Raw genomic sequence first — 24670 nt, 5'->3', positions numbered from 1 at the left:
ACTAATATATTCTTATGAGTTTGATTGAGTGTACGAGTGTGTCCAAGTTACTGTTCTTGTTCTGTGTCCATGATGTGCAACATAACATAAGGTACATCGGGGCAGTCTTACACAAGAATAATCAAAAGTGGAGCCTAAGAAGAAAATATTATAATTTTATACTTTTGTTCTTGTGAAAAGAAATGGGGTTCAATAATGGCAGTGGAGAAAGATGTGAGAAAAGCAAGGAGGTAATCCATCAGCCGGAGGTTGAGGCCTCGCGGGAGCCACCATTGTAACAGAACTTCACCTGCTGTTAGCATTCCATTGACTCCCATTCATTTTGGCGTCACTTTGACAGCAAATAACTTTACATCTGAGGCGTCCAAAGACTCTATTTGTCGTGTTTCTTTAGAAATAAATAATGGACAACGTATAAAAGGCTCCATTACCTTGTATCTTACGTTATGGCCCCGTAGAAGCAGTTTTTGTAAAAAAAATAGGCTTACGATTGCGTCATTAAGAATCGACTCTTGCTCAATGGGCTCTATGCACGGCGGTATTTCCGGTGAAGGATTAAGGATGCTCGATAACTTCCGCCGATTGTAGAGTCCAATGCAATACCGAGAATTTATATTGAATTTTATACTCCATGGTTATAATAAAGAAACGTTAGTCACAAAAACAGATAAAACAGACACCCCTCATTGTGTTTATGCTTCTTTTTAAAATTATACTAAATAAACATAACTATATATCAAATTACATCTTCGTATGTACGTTTCGTTTCAAAGACGGGAGGACAGTAAATTTTGAAGATTCTGACATAATCCCGTTTTCCTCTGTTCTCCTCCGCTTAAATCTCCACAACCGGAAATGGACGAGCATCCTTGCGTCAAATGCGGAACTTATGCGTGCATATAGCCCATAGACCCCTTTACAGTTGGTAAACACGGTGACGTTTTTATGTGGGCGGAGCTTAGGTGGAGTGAGAAATGCTGGCTTGAAACCTCTTCTTTCTTGTTTTATGGTGGTGCATTACCGCCATCTTCTTCTCCGGAGTGTGGATCAGATAATATGCTTACAATCTATATTCCTCTTCATCTCTCTGTGCTTCATATCTCAGGCAGAGAGTCAACCAACTCTAGGGTAAAGCTAAAGGCGATTCCTCCTTTAAAATATTTAAACAATGTCATGACATTTACATATCGCCTTTCCATCAGCTACACATCCCAGCATAAAGTGATTAGGTTCATAAACCATGATATTTGAATAGGCATGGCGTGACAGCTCGAATTATAAACTGCCTATTGCTCTCAAAGAAACGACTAAGCTAATTCATCTTTACGCAGCCGAGTTTAGGTTGCTTTTGTTTGTGTGGAAAAGATTGCTTTCAGCGTTGATATTAGCAGATTCATTTAAACTCAAGATTAGAACTGTAGATAATACACAGAAGCTGTTTATCCAAGAAGATGGGTGGATCTTAAAAGAGCATTTGGGGTAGTTGAAGTCGGGCATTAGTGAGCAATTAAATGTATCTTTATAAATCCTTAAAAAAAAAAAAAAAAATGACCGGAAGTTCTGAATTCCTACTCCGTGTTCCGGAAGCAGGAAGTGTGACATAGGCCTTTTGAATCGTGACACGAGTGTATCATTAAAAAAATGCTTTAATAAAGGCTTGCAAGAAAATACATATGCAACTAGCACGCTGAAATCTAGTCAATTTGAATAAAAAACATGCATTGTAAAGACATTTTTTTATACTTTATTATAAATAATAAATCTAAATAATCTAAAAGTGTTATTACAACAAACATAATAAAATCCACCATGACTAAAAAGCAAAAACACTACCATAATTAAATATATGTAGTAATGAGAAAAGTGCAATGTACATTCTGCAGATGCTTCTGTAAAGAGAAGTCCATTATAAAGACCATTTCAGAGTCGGCTGTAGGAAGTGTGGCCGCCTTCGTGGATCCTACAGTACTCCTGACCCGACACAGCCCTCTTTTTACATGGCTTGCCCACTCTAGTGACACCACTGCACAGGGAGCGACCTGAAAAAGAACTTGACAAAAAAGAAAAAAAATATATTAAACTGCCCATGCATAGTGAGCCAAAGATTTAGAAATCAAAACATTGGATTCCAATAAAACCCTTTCACATTTGCTCTATTTAGCAGCAGACAAATCAATTTTAAGTACATGTCTTCAATAAAGCCGTACCTGTTGCTGGAGAGTGAATAGTTGGGGCTTGAGCTTCGCGAGTGACTCACGGTCTCCAAAACTTCTCCTAGGTTCCTCAGAGGAACGTTCTCCAGCACTGCCTGCTGATCACATCATGACTTCAACAACCAGTCTCAACAGAACCATGCAGTTTGCAGTCCATCAAATTATAGCAAAAACACCAACACTGTGGAAGTGAGATTTATGCAACTGTGCATTTAAAAAAATAATCTAAAATGGTCTCAATATACTGTAAGCCAGCCTTTCTCAAACTTTTTTCAGTCAGGGCACCTTTCAAAAGTCCATAAAATCTCAAGGCACCCCAGTGTAAAATATAATTTAAAAACACTGCATAACCCAAATTTAAATGCAAATGTCTTGTTTAGTTAGACAGAACAGTAATGAACAGAGCATAATATGAACTGTAAATAACAATAATAATAAAAACTTTATAGCACCTTTAAAAACACAGGTTTGCAAAGTAATTCACAAAATAATTAATCAGAGACACAAATGCCATAAAACCGTAAGAGGTGGACCGCCCAATACAAGAACCCAATAACAAATCCAGACCAGGAGAACTCAAATGAAGTGCAGGATGCAGATAAAATAAAATAAAAATCCCCGGCTCTTGATAGACTTTAATTTTATTTATTGAAATAAAGTCTATTATTAAAAATCTATTATTATTACCACCATGACTTACCCCTGCGATGCGGTGTCGATTCTTGAGTCTGGGGGTTGAGTGGGTGTGTGTGCCTGAAGTGAGCGGACTGAACTCTGGAGGACCATGAGGCCGAGATGAAGACATGGCCAGGATGCATGGATCACCTACAGCAAGAGCAAGACTTAACTCTCGGAACAAAATAACTAGTGCTCGTCTGTGTGAAAACCCACTACCCTACTAGGATTGTGTTACTAGTGTGTTCTGAGGGCTTTTAAGGTGATTATTCAAATGAATTCATTACATCCACCAATGCTACAATTCTCTATATGCCATAATCATTATTTAAAGCCTAAATTGCTGGTTAACCACCACAACCAATTAATGAGCAAATTAAAGTGCTCAATATGTATATATTTAAAAATGCCTGTTTAAAAAAGTATTAAAATAACATTTAATGGGGTTTCTTCACAGTTAGCATGTTTTTTACAGTAACTGGGAGATGACGTCATAAACATAACAAAAAGTGTGGATATTATGAAAGATTCATCGATAATAACAGAGATGTGTGAGATCGCAATGAACTGATGTCAGCTTTTTAGGAATTATTATGAGAGCGCACTGTGCGCAGTCATGCCAAACCATCATGACTGTAAGTTAGCCTGCTTTTTTTTTGTTATAACAATGGTTTGTGTGAATGCTTTAATAACAAATAATTTGTCAGGAGCATTTATGCTGATGTGTATGGTGGTGACACGTGGGCAAACTATTTTAAGGTACAGAAAAAAAAATATGGGAATACATGGACCAGGAGAGACAAGAGGACAATACCCATCATGAAGCTCTCCACCTCCAAATCACAGTCTGGGTCATTTCTACAATGAGAAGAGAACACAAAATTAGCTGTAATATAAAATAACAACAATAAATAAATAAAACACAACAGCATGTTAGGTGGCTTGGATGGACGAGAGATGGTCATTGCATTAGTCAACATTAGGTTTGTGCAATCTTCGACTCACAGGACCGGCGTGGACGGCGGGCAGCACTCTCTCTCTGGGGTCTTCTCTTCACTGGGGCCCAGAGGAAGTGGAGGAGGGGGGCCACAGGTCTGGCCCTTCATTTTAGACAACGCCCAGAGCACCTGAAGCACAAACCAGCGACCTGGATCACAAGAACGACAATGTCAAGAACACAGGAGATGAGAAATGGAGCTGTTTTCAGCATTAGATTAAAGGTATTGCAGGTAGGCATTTTATAAAAAAAAAAATAAAAAAAAAACTTTCCAAATTTGTTTAAACTTACTATATATATATCAATGCATAATTAATGTGCAAGTACTCTGATAAAAAGAGTATAAAAAAATAAATTAAAAAAAACTCTAGACCGTTTAATCTGCTCTAAACACGTGCAGCTCATTATTTCCAACCGGGACGAAACAAAGGATTGGCTTAGGCGACTGTCACTCTCTCGAAACCATGGCAACCACCCTTTTGCCACACAGGACCTGCCCACTTGAAGCGTTTCCAGATCATATATACCAGTTCACATGCCCTTGTTTGAGCCTGAAGATGCAAAACTCGATGCAGGTCCTCTTGTCCAAGAAGTGCTCCTTGCCCTGCACTTAGACCACCCCGTCCTCGGACCCCAGTTGCACGGCCTCAACCCCGGATCTGTCCTCGAGCTGACGATGCGGTAATTGTCTCTGGAGTGTAGTCCTCATCAGAGTCAACAATGCTTTTATCATGGAAACTCTTACATACAGAACTCCATACACGTTATGAATCTTACACGAAATTCATCTTCATCACAGTGTAAATGATGGCAATGGAAAAACGCGCATCATGCAACCTGTTTTTAGCATTGCCTAATAGATAACTAGCTCGTTAGCAAATCAATAAATATATATTTAAACTTTACCAATATCAATATGCTAGCTTGATAGGGAATACTAAAATACATCTTATTTGTTTATCTTCATAATGATAAAGTTAGATTTTTTTTTATATGTAATTCTGACATGATGTCATTACTGCACTGCGCTCTTCCTCTCCGCTCGTCTCAGGTAAATGCGTCTTCAGCTCAGCGGTTGGAGTCGCGCGTTCATGTGTTTGGGGGCGTGGCTTTGGAAGGAGCCCAGAAGAGAGGGGGTGAAGTGAATGGAAATACTGAGCTGTCTTTAAAGTCCCCGTGAACCGGAAGTTGCAAACGATTTTTCTCCAGTGCTGTGACGTATTTCCAAGTGAAACGGAATATTGAACAGAGGGCAGGGTTTTACTCTAGCGCTCCTCCTCTCCATCTCTCGCTCATAGCAACCTAACGGTTTGAGGGGAGTGGTTAAGCGTTTCCCCACCCAAGTTGTGAAACCTACGTCATCAGAAAAAGAAACCATTCCAGACCAGAAGTAACTTTTCAGATTTTGATTAAAGATTACCAAGGTAAAACATTTTTTTAATATATATTTACTTGCACGGATTAATTGTTCACCACAAGACTAGTAATATGCGCTAACAAAGTAAATAGGTTCAATTTTGATTTCACAGGGACTTTAAAACAGTCGTGAGAGATCTACAGACACTCGGTTTTTATACTTTCTTTTTCAGAGTACTTACATTTTAATTATGCATTGATATACACAGAAAGTTTAAACTAATTTGGAAAAAAGTTTTTTTTATAAAATTCCTACCGACAATACCTTTAAGAGAGAATGTAATCAGTGTTTCTTTCACATAATGTTTTGTGAGGCTGAGGGATGAAATTTAGGCCCTCTAGTGGCGGTGCGGGGTATTTCACCCCAGGAGAAAACTGTATGGTTTAAAGTTAGATGTCTCAGTGTGACGCACAGTTCAAGACTAAAGGCCATTGCACACGGAGTCCGAAATTCGCATCCGAAATTTTCGCACGTTAAAAAAAAAAAAAAGACCTCACGTTATGTCAGTCACGCTTGCACACCGCCTCCGAAACTTTCGTCAGTCATAAAATTAATCGGATCGGGTTCGATTTTCTGCGTTTTTCGCATCCAGAGCCAGCATTTTGAGAGGTCTTTTGACAATTCAGGGCAGGGGGAGCTCGTCCTCAAATCATTGCACATATGCGCCGTGCTTTCAGTTTCGGTTTTCAATTCGATCAAGTGTTTGTTCTCTTCTCTATATTGGATTATGAAATTAATAAACCTCCCCTTTCAATCAGATTGAAATTTAGGATCGAATAAGGTGTGATTGAGCAGCCTATTCGATAACTAATGTATTATTTGGGCACAATATACACAATAACAGCTGTTCTGTCTGCCCAGCACTTCCACCGGGCCACGCGCGGGTGTGTGTGTGTCCATACCTGGTCCATACCAGACACACTGCCAGTCTCCGTTCAGAATTGATTGTTTCACGGAAATTGGTGGTCTTGTTTTTAATATGTGGCTCCAGAATCGCAAGCAAAGCATCAAAATGTCCCGCTGACATTCTGAGGTAAATTTTGAATCGCTCGGGATAAATTCGCAACTCCTTGATAAGGTGGTTCTCTCGGCGCAATTTCAGGATTGGATGGACGTAATATTTTCTCTTTCTTCTCTTTTCAATAAGAGAGAGGGCAAAAATCATCCTCACTGCTTGACGAATCCATTTGGTATTTTTGCGTTTTTTTCCCGCAAAGGTTTAATAAATACGCAACGGACTCGGTGTGCAAGGTTTCTATGCGTGACGAATTTTTAGGCTGACGAACACGAAAATACGCATACGAAAATTTCGTACTCCGTGTGCAATGGCCTTAAGAGCTCCATAGTAGCTGGACTTTAAAGTAGACTTCACACTGGTGTTTTTAAAAAGCCAAACAACTTGACATAGCTGCCAGTGCCAACTGACACCCGCATTTGATTGGTTTCACACGCCACACCTCCGATTTCTCACGCTGAAGTGTCAACCTGGTCAGTCAAATGCCAGGAAGAGGAGTTTTTCTAAATATCTACCTATATATCTATGTTGAGCCACTCGTGATTGAGTAGTTATGTGGCAAATTAGTTAAATTCTCCCAGAATCTAGAGCGAGTGTGCACGCGGTGAGACAGAGATTGTGTTCCAAACCGCGTAGCACGCACAGACACATGGCAAAGAGGGAAAGCGAGCGAGAGACCTTTGCAAGTGTCATCCAAACCCCCAACCCCAGGATGACGACTGTAAGACAGATGAAGACCTACAGCAGTCGAACGTTAGGCACATAATAACAGGTCTGCATAATAAAACTATAGCCCAATGATCAGATCTCAAATACAAACTCAAACTATGCCACTCCCTTCCCTAAAATAAATATTTTACTGTCACACAAATTGAAAACCACTATATCATAGTGACCATAGCTCAATGCAGGTGATTGCAGCGGGGCGGAAACGACACTGTTCTCAGCACAGATGTTGTACCTAGTGACAGTGTGAAGAGCAGCAGAGAGAGCGAGAGCAGGTCGAGCGCAGACTGCTGGTTGATCTCCGCGATGGCATTGATGGGGACAGTGAGCAGCAGAGAGACGCGGGAGAAGGTTGCGCACTGCAGGAACGACAGCAGAACCGCACACAGCAGGAAGAACCCAGTGTGCATCACACACGTCCACAGAGAGCGCAGGCTCAGGCCTAGGAGCAGAATGAAACACTCACCAACATCTTACAATATTAGTATTGTCGAGTTGTGCACAGGTGAATGAACAAGTAGTACCTGCCCAGCCCAGATAGCCTTGGATCATATGCAGTCTGTCCTCCAGCCGGCTCTGCATGTTGTCCAGATACCGGAGCATGTATCCCAGAGTGCCGTTCATGCGCTCCAGTTTGCTGGTGAGCTCGGAGTAGAAGCGAGCCGTGTCGTTCTGCTGCTGGAGGAAGCCCTTCAGGTTGAGCTCTGCATCATGGGATCAACACAAACACCAGCAGTTCAGCTTCGCTGCCAGGACAGGGCCAACGCGGTCCGGATTCTTGATAATACAGTGCATTCTGGGAAATCTAGGATGTTTTGAAGGAAAATTTCTGGATATATACAGTACCGGTCAAAAGTTTGGAATAATTTGGATTTAAGGTAACTCTTTATTTTTTAGGGTGTCAGTTACAGTATAATTATATATTTAAATACTAAGCAATTAATTAACATGTGTACTTAGTTGGTAAGTTGCAATTATTTAAAAGGTACAATATGCAAGATTGTTTCGCAACCAGGGGTTGCTAATCTCTTACAATAACAAAGGCGTATATTAACCCTTTATGACCTGCCATTGAACAATTCCACCAGAGTACATCTTTCTATTTTTACATGCTGTGATGCCATTCTTTTGAGCATTTTTATATGCCATATATCAAAATAATCCTTACTCTCCCAATTTGAAGGCTATGTTTGTAATAGACCAACAGTAACTCGATAAATATCTCAAAAGTGCAATAAAGAAAAAGAAAACCAATTAAAAAAAAAAAAACAATTCTACATATTTTATTCAATGCAAAAAAATGGATAAATGTAAATCTCAAACTTGTCAATGTGAAAAACGTGCATAAAACAATCTAAAACTATACAGAATTGATTTGAACTGTTCACATAAATTAGTTTAAGATACACTCATTTAAAAAAAAAAATGGCATGTAAAGTATTCAATTACATTTGTGGTCAAACAGATAACATTTTGCTTTTGAATATTGATTGAACATTGAATTGGTTAAAACATAAAATAAATAGACCCTGTCAGAACTATTAATAATAAAATAAATATAAAATAAATAAATAAAGCCGATGAGCAGACGGAGAGTTCAGTGTCACCGGACGCAATTAGTATTTCCAAAACCTCCGCGTCCGTGTACTTTCATTTAGACATAACGAAAGTACACGGCGCGTACGCGTGTGTGTGTGTCTGTGAATGTGCTTGTATTTGTGAGTGTATAAACGAGAGAAAAAATGATAGAATGAAGCAATGGTAAAAAGACAATAACGATAAGAAGGAACATAGCAGATGGGAGTCAAACGCATAGTCAATGACAGCTTTTGACATCACAACATGCGACACACACTGGGGTCATAGTGCACAGAACGTGATCCGTCAATAAGCCATCGACGTAACCATCAATCGCAGATCTACAGAACGTGTGCAAAGACGTGCAAAGCATTTTTGTGGGGTTTTTTTGTAAACGCATATTACGAAATTTGTACAGACTTGCAACATGAGCATGTTGGAGGCTTGATCTGAACATGTTACATCTCTGGTTTTGTATGCAAAAAGAATGGCTGAGCTAGCCATTTGGTTTCAGTTTCTATAGACCTTATGCACCAGAGAAACGTGGGCGCTGTCATCTTTAGAATATTGTCTTTGAACTTCACTCTGTATATTTCTATGGCATCGCTGTCAAGGAGTAATAAGCAGGTGAAGTGGATTGACTTATTATAGAGTTAACAAAAGTTATCATGAGCATTGCAATGTTTATCATAAGCATTGTAAAGCATATGTCTTAAAAAATGTCGACCGGGAAATTTGTTACGAGCAGTTCATTCATACATTCATTCTCGCTGTGAAAATGCAGACTGGAAGTCAAAAGACAACGAGTGCAGTGCTGAAAAGGGGCGGGGCTACATAAGGTCTATAGGCTCTTAAACAGACACACGCAAACCCGGAGTGCCGGCGCTCCCATCGGTCTTAGAGGGTTAATGACGTATATTCCACATTAAGCGGAATTATGGATCTTGTCGTTAAGCTGATGGATGTTTTATGGATGAGTGAATACACTCATGATTTTAACACGATTGTAGCATGAAGCAGGGCATGATTGCTAGACATATACCAGTGCCACATGCAATGCGAGTCCCACAGATATAAAGGAATAAGGACATTTAATTCTACCAAACTACACGCTGAATTACTCACACAGGTCAGTTTATTAGAGGAATTAAACTTGAGGTAACGCAGCGCTGCTTCACTTGCTCTAACAGTTTCACTATCACACTAAACGGCATTTGTGTGTGTTGAATGCTGTTCGTTAGGTTGTTTCTTGGCTGTATGAGACCAAGCTAGATTAACATTAGAGAATAATATACAGATCATATTCTAAGTTTTCATCATGTTGAACTATATAACATTGATTAGTTTTATATACATTGATTTGCTCACCTGTTTGCTCAAGTAACATGCAACACTCGCGTCTCTGTCAAGTCGAAGTTAGTCGCGGACGTGGAGCTCTCGGCATCTGGAAAGATGCTGGTCTTCGTTTTAGTCCTCTTTTTGTCTCAAAGTCTGCTTGCCATGGTCCATATTGTTTGAACAAAACCCTGCTAGGGACGCTCACGCTGTTGAGCACGCATAACGGGCATAACCGACCCAGTTGTCTACGTCCGTCACCATGGTTACTATTGCAGTACGAGCTCAAATCTGGTGTAAACCGGGGGTAACGCGGATATGACGTCATTGACTGGCGACTCCTCACCCCTGCTCACACGCCCCGTTTCCTTGGTTAAAAAATCACAATTTTCTCACGATTTACAAATAGTTGGAAACATTTGGGATATTGCAAGTAATCAACTAAACAAAATATAACATTGCCCTAGAGGTTTTTTGGATATTTTACTGCAAAAATCCTGCATATTGTAACTTTATTAATAACAGTAAACTATGCGTAATCAATTAAAGTAAGCACATGGAACGAGGACACCGTAAAATAGTGTTACCAGATTTTATGTTTTTTGAAGTCTCTTCTGCTCACCAAAGCTGCACTTATTTGAATAAAATACAGTATATACAGATCATGTCAACATTGTGGATCAAAACCTCTCAAAGTTGTACATGAATTTTGACCAATACCCGTACTTGTCTTAGGTCAACTTTGATTAACTTTTTCGATCCACTTCAAATGTTTACTACTGCAGTAATATTGTAAAATTTTACTGCCATTTAAAATATTTGTTTTCTAAGTAAAGCTCTTTTCAGATGTAATTTATTCCTGTGATCAAAGCTGTATGTTCAGCATCATTACTTAGGGCCCTATAATTTCCGCGATCACGGAACCGCGGACGGAATCGCGGAATTGGCCAATTAACGCGGAATCTAGTGTTAACGCGGAATTTTACATATTTGGAATGAAATTCGGTTTTTGTGTGGGAGAAGGACGTATGTCTGGGGAAAATGCAGAGAGACGGGGAAGCAAATCTGGGCGACACAACCCCTCCCGTCATTTCAGCTCATGACGGCATCAAAACAATAGCCGCGTTTCCACTGAAAGCATGGCGAAGCGGCTCTCCACGGCTCTGCTTTCGTCGGCGAAAAAGTTAAGAAACTTGTCGCGCGCGCGCGCACACACACACAAAGTCCCCTCCATGCACCACGTCTGTCTATGAGGTGCCGGACCGAGTGTGTGCCCGAGTCGAGAGCGCGCACGAGAGACGAGACAGCATGCTCGACAGTACGCGCGAGAGAGACCGAGTGTGTCCGAAAGAGCACACGAGAGAGACCGAGTGTGTCCGAGAGAGCGCTCGACAGTGCGCGCGTGAGACAGAAGCTGCGTCCCAATGTGCATACTATGCCCGAAATAGTATTGACAGTAATGTCACATACTATTTAGCATGGATAGTATGCACATTACAACGCAGCTAGAGTGTGACTTTTATTTTAACTTATATAAACTAATATAATTTATTTTTACAGGACAGTTTAAAGCTCATAACCATATTTTGTTGTTAGCCTACTTGAAGTACTTAGAGTGCAGTGTTATGTTGCATCATGCAGTATTTGTCGTTTTAACAGTAAATGCCCATTTTATTTGTGTACATTTTAATCATTAACATTAAAAGCTCTTTTTACAACTAAAATAACAGTAAAGGGTAAAAAAAAAAACCTGAACTCCTGAACCTGAATTAAAACAGAAAAAATGGAATTTGCAAAAATTAAAACGGAAAAAAAAAAAAACGGAATTTGGGAAAAAATAAAACGGATTTTATAGGGTCCCAATTACTCCAGTGTCACATGATCCTTCAGAAATCACTCTAATATGATGAGTTGTGGAAACCATGATAAAAGTCTTTTTTTTTTATCAGCCAAGCATTCAATTTATCAAAAGTGACAGGAAAGACATTTAGACCACTAACATCAGTTTTCACAAAACTATTAAGCAGCAAAACCGTTTCCAACATTGTTAATAAGATCCATTGTTAATAATTGAGCACCAATAATAACTGAGCATCAAATCATCATATTAGAGTGATTTCCGAAGGGTCATGTGACTCTGAAGACTTGAGTAATGATGCTGAACATTCAGCTTTGATCACAGGAAAAAAAATACTTTTAAAAGGTGTTTTCTAATTTAATATTTCACTATTGCAGTTTTTACAGTATTTATGATCAAATAAATGCAGCCTTACTGTGCGTTCACACCGGACGCGAATAGCGCGGCAAATTCGCACCTACCGCGTCTAGTAAAATGCTTGAACACTTTGAATCCATTCGCGCGTCAAGAGGGAAATTGACGTGTGTAAAAACGAAAGTTTGAAGTGAAATTTACATGCGTCACAATCGAAACCCGTCGACAGCCATCTTTTTTTATGTTGATCGAGCATTCATCGAGAGAGTCACGACTCTGTATTTGCTTTGGAGAGCTTGAACAGCGGCGTGGGGATCATCGTCGCCGTATTTGTGTCCACCAGACCCTTCGGAGGTGAACCATTTGGCGAGTTTCAACATTTGCTGGCTCCAGGAGCTGCGCTGGATGACGGCCACTGTCAGCGGTACTTCCGCCTGTCCAGTTTGATGACCTGTTGTCCCGCATCGGAACGAAGATCACCCTCGCCCTCATCCACCTAATCTAGCTGTCATTTATTTTTGTTTTGATGATAAATAGAGCCAGCCTCAAAGTTATAACCTGTCGTGCGATTTTTTTTCTCCCTCACGTCCAGACACGAACTTATGCAAATGTATGTTGGTTGTATTTACATTAGAGGGCGAATTCGCATCAAACGTGTGAATGCACAAATAGCACTACGCCTTCACGCCTTCACACTGGCAGTTGAAATCAGCTCCGATGTGGCTGCGAAACGACCGGAAGTCATTCATTTCCTATGGAGATTCGCAGACCGCATGCGAATGGGTCCGAAACGGGTCCGACCGAGTGAAAAGAAGAAAATCGTGTCCGTTGGTCATCCGGATGGGTTCAAAAATTCGAACTCTTGCGAAAAGCTACGGACGGTTCCTATCCGACAATTCCAGCGGAAGTTGAGCGTTGCTATGGTACTGATAAACAAACCTGAATTATTAACTTTTAATAAAATAAATTTTGATTTTATAACGATAAGTTGTGATGTCATTTTTTATTTTCATGACTTTCTAACGTTTATAAGGGCAGTTAATACAATTAAATTGAAGGTAGATATTGAACTATTGACCACTATATCACATTTTTTAGCCGACCTGACATGTCAACGTCCTGAGCAACTTTCCTCACGCAGCATAACCCTAATCAGAGAGATCATACAGAACTGACAGAATCAAACTTTAATCTCTCCGCCATTTTTGTTCTACCCGCGTCCGACGCTTTTCACTGTGTAGTACGACGTCCGTTGGGAACGTATTGCGTATTACGGAGCTGATTTCAACTCCCAGTGTGAAGGCGGCGTAACTAAATCATTTGCGCTTAATGCGGCAGACGCTCAATTCACGCCATTCGCGCAAATGAGGTGTATTCGCATCTACTGCGCCACGCTCTAGGCCTCATTCACGCCGCAGGAATTTTGTGCGCACGTAACGCATCTTTTCATTGACTTGACATTGAAATCAATCGCGCCTGACGCGCTATTCGCGTCCGGTGAGAACGCACCATTAGAGAGCAGAAGACACTTAGAAAGGTTGTAAACGCTTAAAACAGGTAATTATTCCAAACTTCGGCCAAGAAGTGTAGCGCGTAATCACCCATTTTATGGTAGATGTCCTGAGCACTTCCTCGGACCACAGCCAGGTCCTCAAGAATCGCCTGGTGCCCTTCCTGCACTTCTGCCGTCTGATCCTTCAGCTGCCCACTGACGTTCTCTGCAAACGGGACAGACATGATGAAGCTCTAGAACCCTCAACTATACCACATGACTGCAGAGAGCATTAACCAAGCCATTATGAATACAATTTAAACACGGATGCGGTGAGAATTCACAGGTCGTGTGTGTGTCTGTGACTGACCCATCCTCTGTGTGATGCCCTGGATTAACTGAGCCACCAGCTGCTGCCCGGTGCTGATGAGAGCCTTCTCCTGGGCCAGACTCTGCAGGTTCTCACTGATGGAGGAGTCCAGCTGCTCCTGGCCTTGCTTCAGGGCCCCTTGCTGGAGCTGTAGGGCACTGTGACCCTCCAGAAGCCTGTCCAGAGACGCCGCGGTCATTTCCCTCAGCTCGTTCTGACCCTCCTGCAGATCGACACCAGCACAGAACCATTAAACACTCATCCAATAATCATCCATAATTATCCAAAGGTAACCCAATAACCAATAAGAATCAGATGGGATTAAAGCAGGAAAAAGTGACTCGATTTCATCCATCTTATCTGTGAGGCCAATTCATACTGCACAAACACGTTTGTTGGGTTTTGTCTGATCCGTGAATTTCGTTTTTTTATAATTTTTTTCTTGATTTTAATTAATGTTTCATCAACCAATTGTCTGGATTTAATAAATAAGAAGGAAAAGCAGACAATTAGGCTAATGATAATCAAGGCACAGAGGCACCGATGTGCTGGAGCTCGTCTCATAAATTTAGCTACCACAACTCAGCGTATAGCGTATAGTCTAGTCTACCCCACAGCCTGAAACATATATCCATGTTGAAATGTCTACTTGTAAATAGAACAATTCAAAACGAAAGAAAACGTATTGCTTATGCAATGAACTGTGGATGTCTCTCTGGCGCATGCACTATGCGAAGATCGCGCAGCATCGTCAAATTCATCTTTATTAATAAACAATTAATATGTCTCCTTGCTATATTTGGTCTTTGTGACAGCTCTTTATTTTCGGCAGCGCCGCTGCTACCCTTAGGCTAAAGCGTTAAGTTACAAGTTACAAGCTCACCACCGCATCAAAAACATGATTGCGTGATAAAAACATGAATACTACCTAAGCCTAATTGTTTAGAAAAAAAGGCTTTATATAAGCCTATAAAGCATGTTTGAGCAGTTTTAACTTTAAGATACATCAGTGCCAGTTGCTTTAAGTGCCCCAACTATGCTTTTTCAGTTATTACCTTTGTTGCAGTGTGTAAATTAGCAGTCTGTGTTGATTGATACAGTAAAACTGACGCCATAGTTGTAAGCAGTAGACCAATCACAACAGACTGGGTCATTTGACCAATCAGAGCAGAGAAGCTCACAGGAAAAGAGGGATTTAGAATTGATTGAGAATCTTTGAAAAATGTGGTGATTTGCAATGCACCTTTGATGCATTTAAACTAGTTAAAAAAAAAAAAAAAGAAAGAAAGAAAAAAGAGAAAGCTATAAAATTGCATTACAGGGGCACTTTAAAATATTTTCTCATGATGCACATGAGTAATGTTTTTTTTTTTTTTTTTTTTTGTTTCTAAGGCACATTAACAAAAAGCTACTTAAATGTCCTAACTGTACTAAGGCCTAATCCTGGCTTAATCTAAATCCTGTCTGTGGAACCGGACCACTGTGTTTTAAAGAGTCCTTTGGGTTTGGAACGACTTGAGCGAGAGTGGTTTTAGGGTGAACGAACCCTTTCAGTTTCGATCTACAGACATGCCAAATGTTAAGGCATATTTTTCAAATATGTTTAATACTATTGTATAGAAGGTAACAGCAATAATAACAATCATCACTAAATACTGCCAACATTTAACAAAAAAAGCTGCCTTACCAACAGCAGTAACCTATAAAAACAACGGCCAAATCATTACTGGACATTCAGTTAACATTCTCCAACTGAACAACCTTTCTTCGGAGGAGCACAACATTTCTTTGGACATGTTCACACTGAACCGACAGGCAACAACCGCGACTTCATCCGGTTGTGGGATCAGTGTGTAACACGTCAGTCGGCGAAAACAAACGCCGATTAACAGAAACAGATGTTTGTCAGGTTGTGGAACATCTGAGAAATGACGTATTGTAATGTGTCGATTATCTGTGTTGGTCAGTGGAGTGTAAATTGGCCTTCAGAATAAAATAAATTATACAAGTTATTCACAACACACCTTTAGATCTTTCATAGCATGCAGTTGACTAGTTGCGGTGGAAATCAGGGCGTTGACGGTTAGCTCCGCTCGCTTGCGAAAGTGTTGCTGGCGTGTGGCATAACACACGGCTCGTGCTCGGTTACTGACTATGTGATAGGCGTTCCATGTGTCCGAGTCCATGTCCGCTGTGCACTCCTTTAAAGTCTGCAGAGAGAGATGGAGAGAGATCCATTACTCATTTAACCACACAGCTACAAGGCTAGAAATGCTTGTTTTGACTGGCAGAATGATAAGCATTTAAAGGAGAACTCCGCAAAATGTACCTTTGGTCTTATAACACATTGGAACCTAGTCGATCGTTCTCTGAGAAATGTTTTCATGATAATCGAATGTAAAGAGTTTTATCTATAAAAACTGTTTATAATGCTAGTATATGAATGCTAGTACATGAAGTAAAAATAAAATCTCTAGTTTATACCACTAACAAGGCTCAAAATAGCCCCACACTAACACAGTAACATAATGACGGTCCATACATACAAAACGAATTGAGAACTTTGTAAATGTACAGCCTGTTTACAGTTTTTGCATGTATGGACCCTCTTTATGTTATTGTGTTAGTGTGAGGCTATTTTGAGCCTTGTTAGTGGTATAAAATAGCAATTTCTTTTTACTTATTATATGCCCCCATATAGTGTTGTATGCTAAACAGTTTTTAGAGATAAAACTCTTTACATTGGATTATCATGAGCACAAATCTAAGAGAACGGTCGACTAGGTACCGATGTGTTAGACCAAAGGTTCATTTTGCACTCCTTTAAAGGAAAACTCCGGTCAATTTTAACATTGAGCTAATTTTTTTGTACATTTGGAGTGCTGTCAGTACAGACAAAAACGACAAACATTGGCGTTGCCTACACAGTGTTATCCTTTTTTTAAAATTCGCACCCTGTTGACTTCAATGGGGCAAGTTCTAAACCTGCTTTTAGCCTCTTAATATCTTTGATTTGTCGTTACGAGTGCGCAAGCCATGTGAGTGGTGTTATTAAGAGTGACCACGGTCAATCCGACTGCAGTAGATGTGAAAGATATTAATAAAATGATGTTGAATCAGCCAGCGCACATACCTTTATTTGCTTCCTGTTTTCGGTCGAAGTTCACAGTAGTCGATTCCGGGTTCGTGCGCACGATCATTGGCATTTAAGCAATCACGCGCAAACCCGACAATCGACTGAATTAACATCATTTTTATTAATATCTTTCACATCTACTGCAGTCCGATTGACCGTGGTCACTCTTAATAACACCACTCACATGGCTGTGCACTTGTAATGACAAATCAAGGATATTAAGAGGCTAAAAGCAGGTTTAGAACTTGCCCCATTGAAGTCAACAGGGTGCGAATTTTAAAAAGAGGATAACACTGTGTAGGCAACACCAATTTTTGTCGTTTTTGTCTGTACTGACAGCACTCCAAATGTACAAAAAAATTAGCTCAATGTTAAAATTGACCGGAGTTCTCCTTTAACTGAAACACAGTCCAGCAGGTTCAGGAACATTGACCATACCATTTGTTCAGTGCAAGGGTAAGTCCTGCGCCCCTCCACCTCTGATTGGCAGTTGAACAAAGCCACGCCCAGTTTGGCCAACTGCTCTTCTGATAGGCCGCTGCAAGTCGCTTTGAGCTGAGCAACAACCTGTTAAAAAGCAGAATAAAGTATGTCTATGAGCAGGATATGAGCTTATGGTCTGCATGAAGTGGCTTGATGAAGAGTGTTGGTGTATTCACGCATTTACGATTGAAAAAATAGGCTAGTTTGAAATCACCATTGATCACTGCAAGATGATGGTCTAATATGTTAATCTGACACGTGCCAAAAGAAGTATAATGCATGTCTTTAATCTGGCTTCTGTGTCTTACCCTCTTACACCCTCAAGCAAGAGGGTAAGACACAGAAAGAAATTTCTGAACAAATAGGCTGTTCCCAGAGTGCTGTATCAAGGCACCTCAGTGGGAAGTCTGTGGGAAGGAAAAAGTGTGGCAAAAAAACGCTGCAAAATGAGAAGAGGTGACGGACCCTGAGGAAGATTGTGGAGAAGGACCGATTCCAGACCTTGGGGGACCTGCGGAAGTAGTGGACTGAGTCTGGAGTAAAAACATCCAGAGCCAACATGCACTGGCGTCATGTGCAGGAAATGGGCTACAGGTGCCGCATTCCCCAGGTCAAGCCACTTTTGAACCAGAAACAGCGGCAGAAGCGCCTGACCTGGGCTACAGAGAATCAGCACTGGACTGTTGCTCAGTGGTTGCATGTCATTCAGAAATCAAGGTGCCAGAGTCTGGAGGAAGACTGGGGAGAAGGAAATGCCAAAATGCCTGAAGTCTAGGGTTGGGTATCGGTTGGGTTTTATCCGATACCAGTACCTACTCAGTATTTTTTTAAATGGTTCCGGTGCCTAAACGGTACTTAAGAAAACGAAACCGCACACACTTTGGCAAAAAAAAAAAAAATTATACCCCTTTATTTACAGGGCCAAACTGGACACAATATTAACTTATAAATACAAGTAACATATGGTAATAATAAATAAACCAATATAAAATAAAAGTTCATATTTACATAGTATCAAATAAAACAATATTATATCAAACAATGTAATTATACTGGAGATTAATAGAGATTACTAACAGGGTAATATAATATCGACATGGCAACAGGTTCCCATGTTTAGTCTGCTTTAACTAGTCATGCAAGTTATCTTGTCATTTACTAGTTAAGCTCTTAGCCAGTTTGATATTTCGTTCCCACTGCGTCTTATACGCAGCTTTGAGTAAACATATGAAAGAGAACGTCTCTGTGTTCTCTGAATAGAGAACGAGGCGCTGCGTTTGCTGCCAAATATCTGGTAACGCCTCCCGGATGATCGCAAATTAGTTCAAATCTCCCGGAATCTAGAGCGAGCGAGCAAGAGCGCGCGTGCGAGACAGATCAGACAGTGCTTCAATAAACCGTTCAGTGCGCTCACGTCGAAGAGGGAGAGGGAGACAGCGAGAGACTGCGTGTGTGCGCCTCATGCCATAGACTCAGGAATCGAAATCAGGCACCGAAGTTTTCATTCTTATTCGGTCTGGTTACTACCGTTTACGTCAGAACCGGTTCCCTATTGGAACCGATTTTCGGTACCCAACCCTACTGAAGTCCAGTGTCAAGTACCCACAGTCAGTGATGGTCTGGGGTCTACTGTGTTTTATCAAGGGCAGGGTCAATGCAGCTAGCCATCAGGAGATTTTGGAGCACTTCATGCTTCCATCTGCTGAAAAGCTTTATGGAGATGAAGATTTCATTTTTCAGCACAACCTGGCACCTGCTCACAGTGCCAAAACCACTGGTAAATGGTTTACTCACCATGGTATTACTGTGCTCAATTGGCCTGCCAACTCTCCTGATCTGAACCCCATAAGCCCCTTTTCCACCAAAGCATTTTGAGAGCCGGTTCGGAGCCGGTGCCTGCACGCGAACCAGTTCTTTGTGTTTCGACAGCCAAAGAACCGATTCGCGGCCGGGAAAACTGGGGACATAAGTTTGGCTGTAATGAACAACCACTTGCAAAATATTAAAACCAACTTGAAAAAGAATCGTGATAAAAAATCCTAAAAAAAATTGTGATATGATATTTTTTTCCATATCGCCCACCCCTAAGACCAAATACTGGAATACTGGCTTCTAAACCGCAAAGAAATGCCATAATCAAGACCTCGGAGCAGAAATAAGTGAGAAAACACCTCACATGTGCCGCTCACAGTATAGGAGTCTTTCCTTGCCATTAATGCTTGGATAACACGCTTAGGTCTACGTCTCGTTATCAGTAATAATATAATAATGTCTAGTGTGGTGGCTCTGTGATATATTTAAACCTACCAACTTCCGTTGCCATGATTTTTGGAATGACTGATTGCGAGAGGAAAAAAATTACGTTTTAGTAAATTGCGTGAATCTGTGGTGGAGACGCGACAGCATTTAACATAGACTAACTTTTTAGAGTTATAGTGTTCATTATACTGACCATTAAACTCCGGATTGATTCCGGAGGAATAAGCACCGGCAAAACTCCGTCCTCCAACGCATGATCGTGTTTTGATTCATATCGTGCTCAAAGAGGAGGGCCTATTCGCGTCTCCGTTGTCAGTTTGTGAGAGTGGGAGTGAGGGAAGGAGCAAGCAGCGCACAGCTCTACAATAAAATAAAAAATACTGAAAATCAATTTGTGGCGGTCAGCGTTGATATTGTGGCGGGCCGCCACAAAATAATTAATGTATGCGAAACCCGGCAAAAGCAGTGCTTGCTTATCGTTTTGAATATCAATCCTGCTAAACACTTTATTCCACTCTGCTCATGTAATACTGAAATATTCGCCGAGGAACACTCAGGTAAGATGACATAACATAAGAACAGCCTTTTATCTGTATGGCGTTTTGACTTCTTTGCTCTCGGTTTTGCTATTAATCTCGTTTACGGACTCTCACTAAGCTGAATCAGCCAATCAACTTGTTGAACTTCCAATTAGAGCCAATGATGCGGAACAAACCGGAAAAAACTATGTCAGTTCAAACCACTAACTAGGTTCAACTACTACACTCAAACCACTGAAACGTGATTTGAACAAGCTTGAACCTCATTGGTTCTTGCAAAAGCTCAAACGTGATGCGGCACACGAGAACGAACCTCATTGGTTCAAGGGAACATGCTTGAGCTTCTGTTTGCCACATCTGATCTGTGAGTTGATGAACTGTGTTGATGTTATGCGAGTAAAACAAATTAAATCTTTTCCTCGCATAAAGCGAGTCTCTTCGGAAAAATTTGGACTAAACCACTCAATTAATATGGGTTAGGTTCAATCTCCAAAATCACTTTTTATAACGTCAAAGTGGCAGTTGTGTGGCCGTCAATGGAGGATCTCAGACATATCTTCATTTGAGCTCCGAAGATGAAAGTCTTTGAACATTTTTTAGTGAACTACTATTTTTGATCTGACGAATATTGTGACACACACACACTAATTATTAAGTGAAGTCTGTGAAGACATGCTGAATATGTTTTGTATGGTAAGACTAGTGCACACAGACTTACCCTGAAATGGCAGCTGTCCAGAGGACTGAGGTCCATCTGCTTTGCTTCAGCCAAAAACTTCTCATCAACAACACTGATTTCGAAGGCCGGGGTGTCTCCCTGCAGCAGGATCGAGGAGACCGGCTCTGGAGCAGGAGCAGGAGCTGGAGCTGGTTCTGGCTTCTTCAGCCAGTCAAAGAAAGCTTCCACCTCACCGTACTGCATACTCAACACCCACAGCATCACGAACCAGAGACCCATCCTCAGAAATGACCCTGCACACACGTGTGGCATGCTGAGCATTTGAAATCACCCTGTATTCTCAACTCTTACTGTTATTATGGCGACTTATTACAACAAAGAACAAGATGCATCAGAAAACCAGCCACTTCATTTTAAGTTTAAGTGTGCACCATTGGCATTTGGCAATATACTAGTGTAGCATTAATTTAAGTGTGCACCATTACCAGTATACTAGTGTGACATTAAGTGTGCACCATTACCAGTATACTAGTGTGTACTAGTGTGGCATTAGTTTAAGTGCACACCATTACCAGTATACTAGTGTGGCATTAGTTTAAGGTTGCGCCATTACCAGTATACTAGTGTGGCATTATTTTACATGTGCAAAATTACCAGTATACTAGTGTGGCATTAGTTTAAGTGCACACCATTACCAGTATACTAGTGTGGCATTAGTTTAAGGTTGCACCATTACCAGTATACTAGTGTGGCATTATTTAAGTGTTCACCATTACCAGTATACTAGTGTGGCATTAAGTGCACACTATTACCAGTATACTAGTGTGGCATTAGTTTAAGGTTGCACCATTACCAGTATACTAGTGTGGCATTGGTTTAAGTGTGCACCATTACCAATATACTAGTGTGACATTAGTTTACCAATAAGTGTGCACCATTACCAGTACACTAGTGTGGCATTAGTTTAAGTGTGCACCATTACCAGTATACTAGTGTGGCATTAGTTCAAGTGTTCACCATTACCAGTACACTAGTGTGGCATTAGTTTAAGTGTGCACCATTACCAGTATACTAGTGTGGCATTAGTTCAAGTGTTCATCATTACCAGTATACTAGTGTGGCATTATTTCAAGTGTGCACCATTACCAGTATACTAGTGTGGCATTATTTTAAGTGTGCACCATTACCAGTATACTAGTGTGACATTAGTTTAAGTGTGCACTGTTACCAATATACTAGTGTGACATTAGTTTACCAATAAGTGTGCACCATTACCAGTACACTAGTGTGGCATTAGTTCAAGTGTTCACCATTACCAGTATACTAGTATGGCATTAGTTCAAGTGTGCACCATTACCAGTATACAAGTGTGACATTAGTTCAAGTGTGCACCATTACCAATATACTAGTGTGACATTTGTTTACCAGTAAGTGTGCACCATTACCAGTACACTAGTGTGGCATTAGTTTAAGTGTGCACCATTACCAGTATACTAATGTGGCATTATTTCAAGTGTGCACCATTACCAGTATACTAGTAGTGTGACATTAGTTTAAGTGTGCACCATTACCAATATACTAGTGTGACATTAGTTTACCAATAAGTGTGCACCATTACCAGTACACTAGTGTGGCATTAGTTTAAGTGTGCACCATTACCAGTACACTAGTGTGGCATTAGTTTAAGTGTGCACCATTACCAGTATACTAATGTGGCATTATTTCAAGTGTGCACCATTACCAGTATACTAGTAGTGTGACATTAGTTTAAGTGTGCACCATTACCAATATACTAGTGTGACATTAGTTTACCAATAAGTGTGCACCATTACCAGTACACTAGTGTGGCATTAGTTTAAGTGTGCACCATTACCAGTATACTAGTGTGGCATTATTTCAAGTGTGCACCATTACCAGTATACTAGTGTGACATTAGTTTACCGGTAAGTGTGCACCATTACCATTATACTAGTGTGGCATTAGTTTAAGTGTGCACCATTACCAGTATACTAGTGTGGCATTTTTTCAAGTGTGCACCATTACCAGTATACTAGTGTGACATTAGTTTACCGGTAAGTGTGCACCATTACCATTATACTAGTGTGGCATTAGTTTAAGTGTGCACCATTACCAGTATACTAGTGTGGCATTTTTTCAAGTGTGCACCATTACCAGTATACTAGTGTGACATTAGTTTAAGTGTGCACCATTACCAGTATACTAATGTGGCATTATTTCAAGTGTGCACCATTACCAGTATACTAGTAGTGTGACATTAGTTTAAGTGTGCACCATTACCAATATACTAGTGTGACATTAGTTTACCAATAAGTGTGCACCATTACCAGTACACTAGTGTGGCATTAGTTTAAGTGTGCACCATTACCAGTATACTAGTGTGGCATTATTTCAAGTGTGCACCATTACCAGTATACTAGTGTGACATTAGTTTACCGGTAAGTGTGCACCATTACCATTATACTAGTGTGGCATTAGTTTAAGTGTGCACCATTACCAGTATACTAGTGTGGCATTTTTTCAAGTGTGCACCATTACCAGTATACTAGTGTGACATTAGTTTACCGGTAAGTGTGCACCATTACCAGTACACTAGTGTGGCATTAGTTTAAGTGTGCACCATTACCAGTATACTAGTGTGGCATTATTTCAAGTGTGCACCATTACCAGTATACTAGTGTGACATTAGTTTACCGGTAAGTGTGCACCATAACCATTATACTAGTGTGGCATTAGTTTAAGTGTGCACCATTACCAGTATACTAGTCTGGCATTTTTTCAAGTGTGCACCATTACCAGTATACTAGTGTGACATTAGTTTACCGGTAAGTGTGCACCATTACCAGTATACTAGTGTGGCATTAGTTTAAGTGTGCACCATTACCAGTATACTAGTCTGGCATTTTTTCAAGTGTGCACCATTACCAGTATACTAGTGTGACATTAGTTTACCGGTAAGTGTGCACCATTACCAGTATACTAGTGTGGCATTAGTTTAAGGGTGCAGTAGTGTAGTATTACTAAGTTGGTTTAAGTGTGCCTGTGCACCATTGTGTGTGTGTATACTGTGTAAGGCGCTGGGACAGTGGTATTGGAACATGCCCGGGCTTGGCTCTCACAGCTGACTGGAATCACAGACAGTGAATCGGGCAGTAAAAACGTTCAGATTGCACACATGATCTCACAAATACATGATCGTGCATTGTTGACTTTACAAACTGCATTGGACTTTAACAATCTGCGTGCTATTCGGAAATGCATGTTAGTTTAAGATTTATATTCACATTTACGATTTAATTCAGATAACATTGACCGTCCGAAATAACACATTCTCTTGACTTACCTTAAAATGCGCCAGAGAGACTGCTCAATAAATCCTCAAATGAGATTAATCCATCAACCCTTTCGCAGAATTGTGAATAAAACTCTAAACGCTTTTGCTGGATTCAACTGTTTAAATGGACTCACATCAGCCAATAAGCGACAGCGTGATGCAAAAGAGGCATCGCGATATTTGGTGGGTAAA

General features: G+C 40.5%; 1 protein-coding gene across 2 annotated transcripts; it reads right to left on the bottom strand.

The window, feature by feature from the left end:
• Positions 1-1628: 1628 nt before the first annotated feature.
• Positions 1629-24646, bottom strand: bmb (brambleberry). 2 transcript variants are annotated; one of them, XM_089127977.1, is made up of 13 exons: positions 24488-24646; positions 21166-21419; positions 17605-17733; positions 16055-16240; positions 14031-14253; positions 13770-13886; positions 7568-7747; positions 7279-7485; positions 3894-4035; positions 3703-3746; positions 2914-3038; positions 2208-2311; positions 1629-2050 (listed from the first exon to the last, which is right to left on the bottom strand). In XM_089127977.1, exons 2-13 carry the CDS (start codon positions 21403-21405, stop codon positions 1921-1923), a joined length of 1827 nt encoding a protein of 608 aa, XP_088984103.1. In that variant the 5' UTR covers positions 21406-21419; positions 24488-24646; the 3' UTR covers positions 1629-1920. The 2 variants fall into 2 exon arrangements, with proteins under 2 accessions (XP_088984103.1, XP_088984104.1); XM_089127978.1 differs by having other exon boundaries at positions 2208-2308.
• Between the last annotated feature and the right edge of the window lie 24 nt (positions 24647-24670).

The sequence above is a fragment of the Pimephales promelas genome, chromosome 25, assembly GCF_988280905.1.
Source record: "Pimephales promelas chromosome 25, fPimPro1.hap1.1, whole genome shotgun sequence".
Taxonomy (NCBI): Eukaryota; Metazoa; Chordata; class Actinopteri; order Cypriniformes; family Leuciscidae; genus Pimephales; species Pimephales promelas.
The sequence above is the reverse complement of the archived record's forward strand: the minus strand, read 5'-3'. Positions and strand labels throughout refer to the sequence as shown.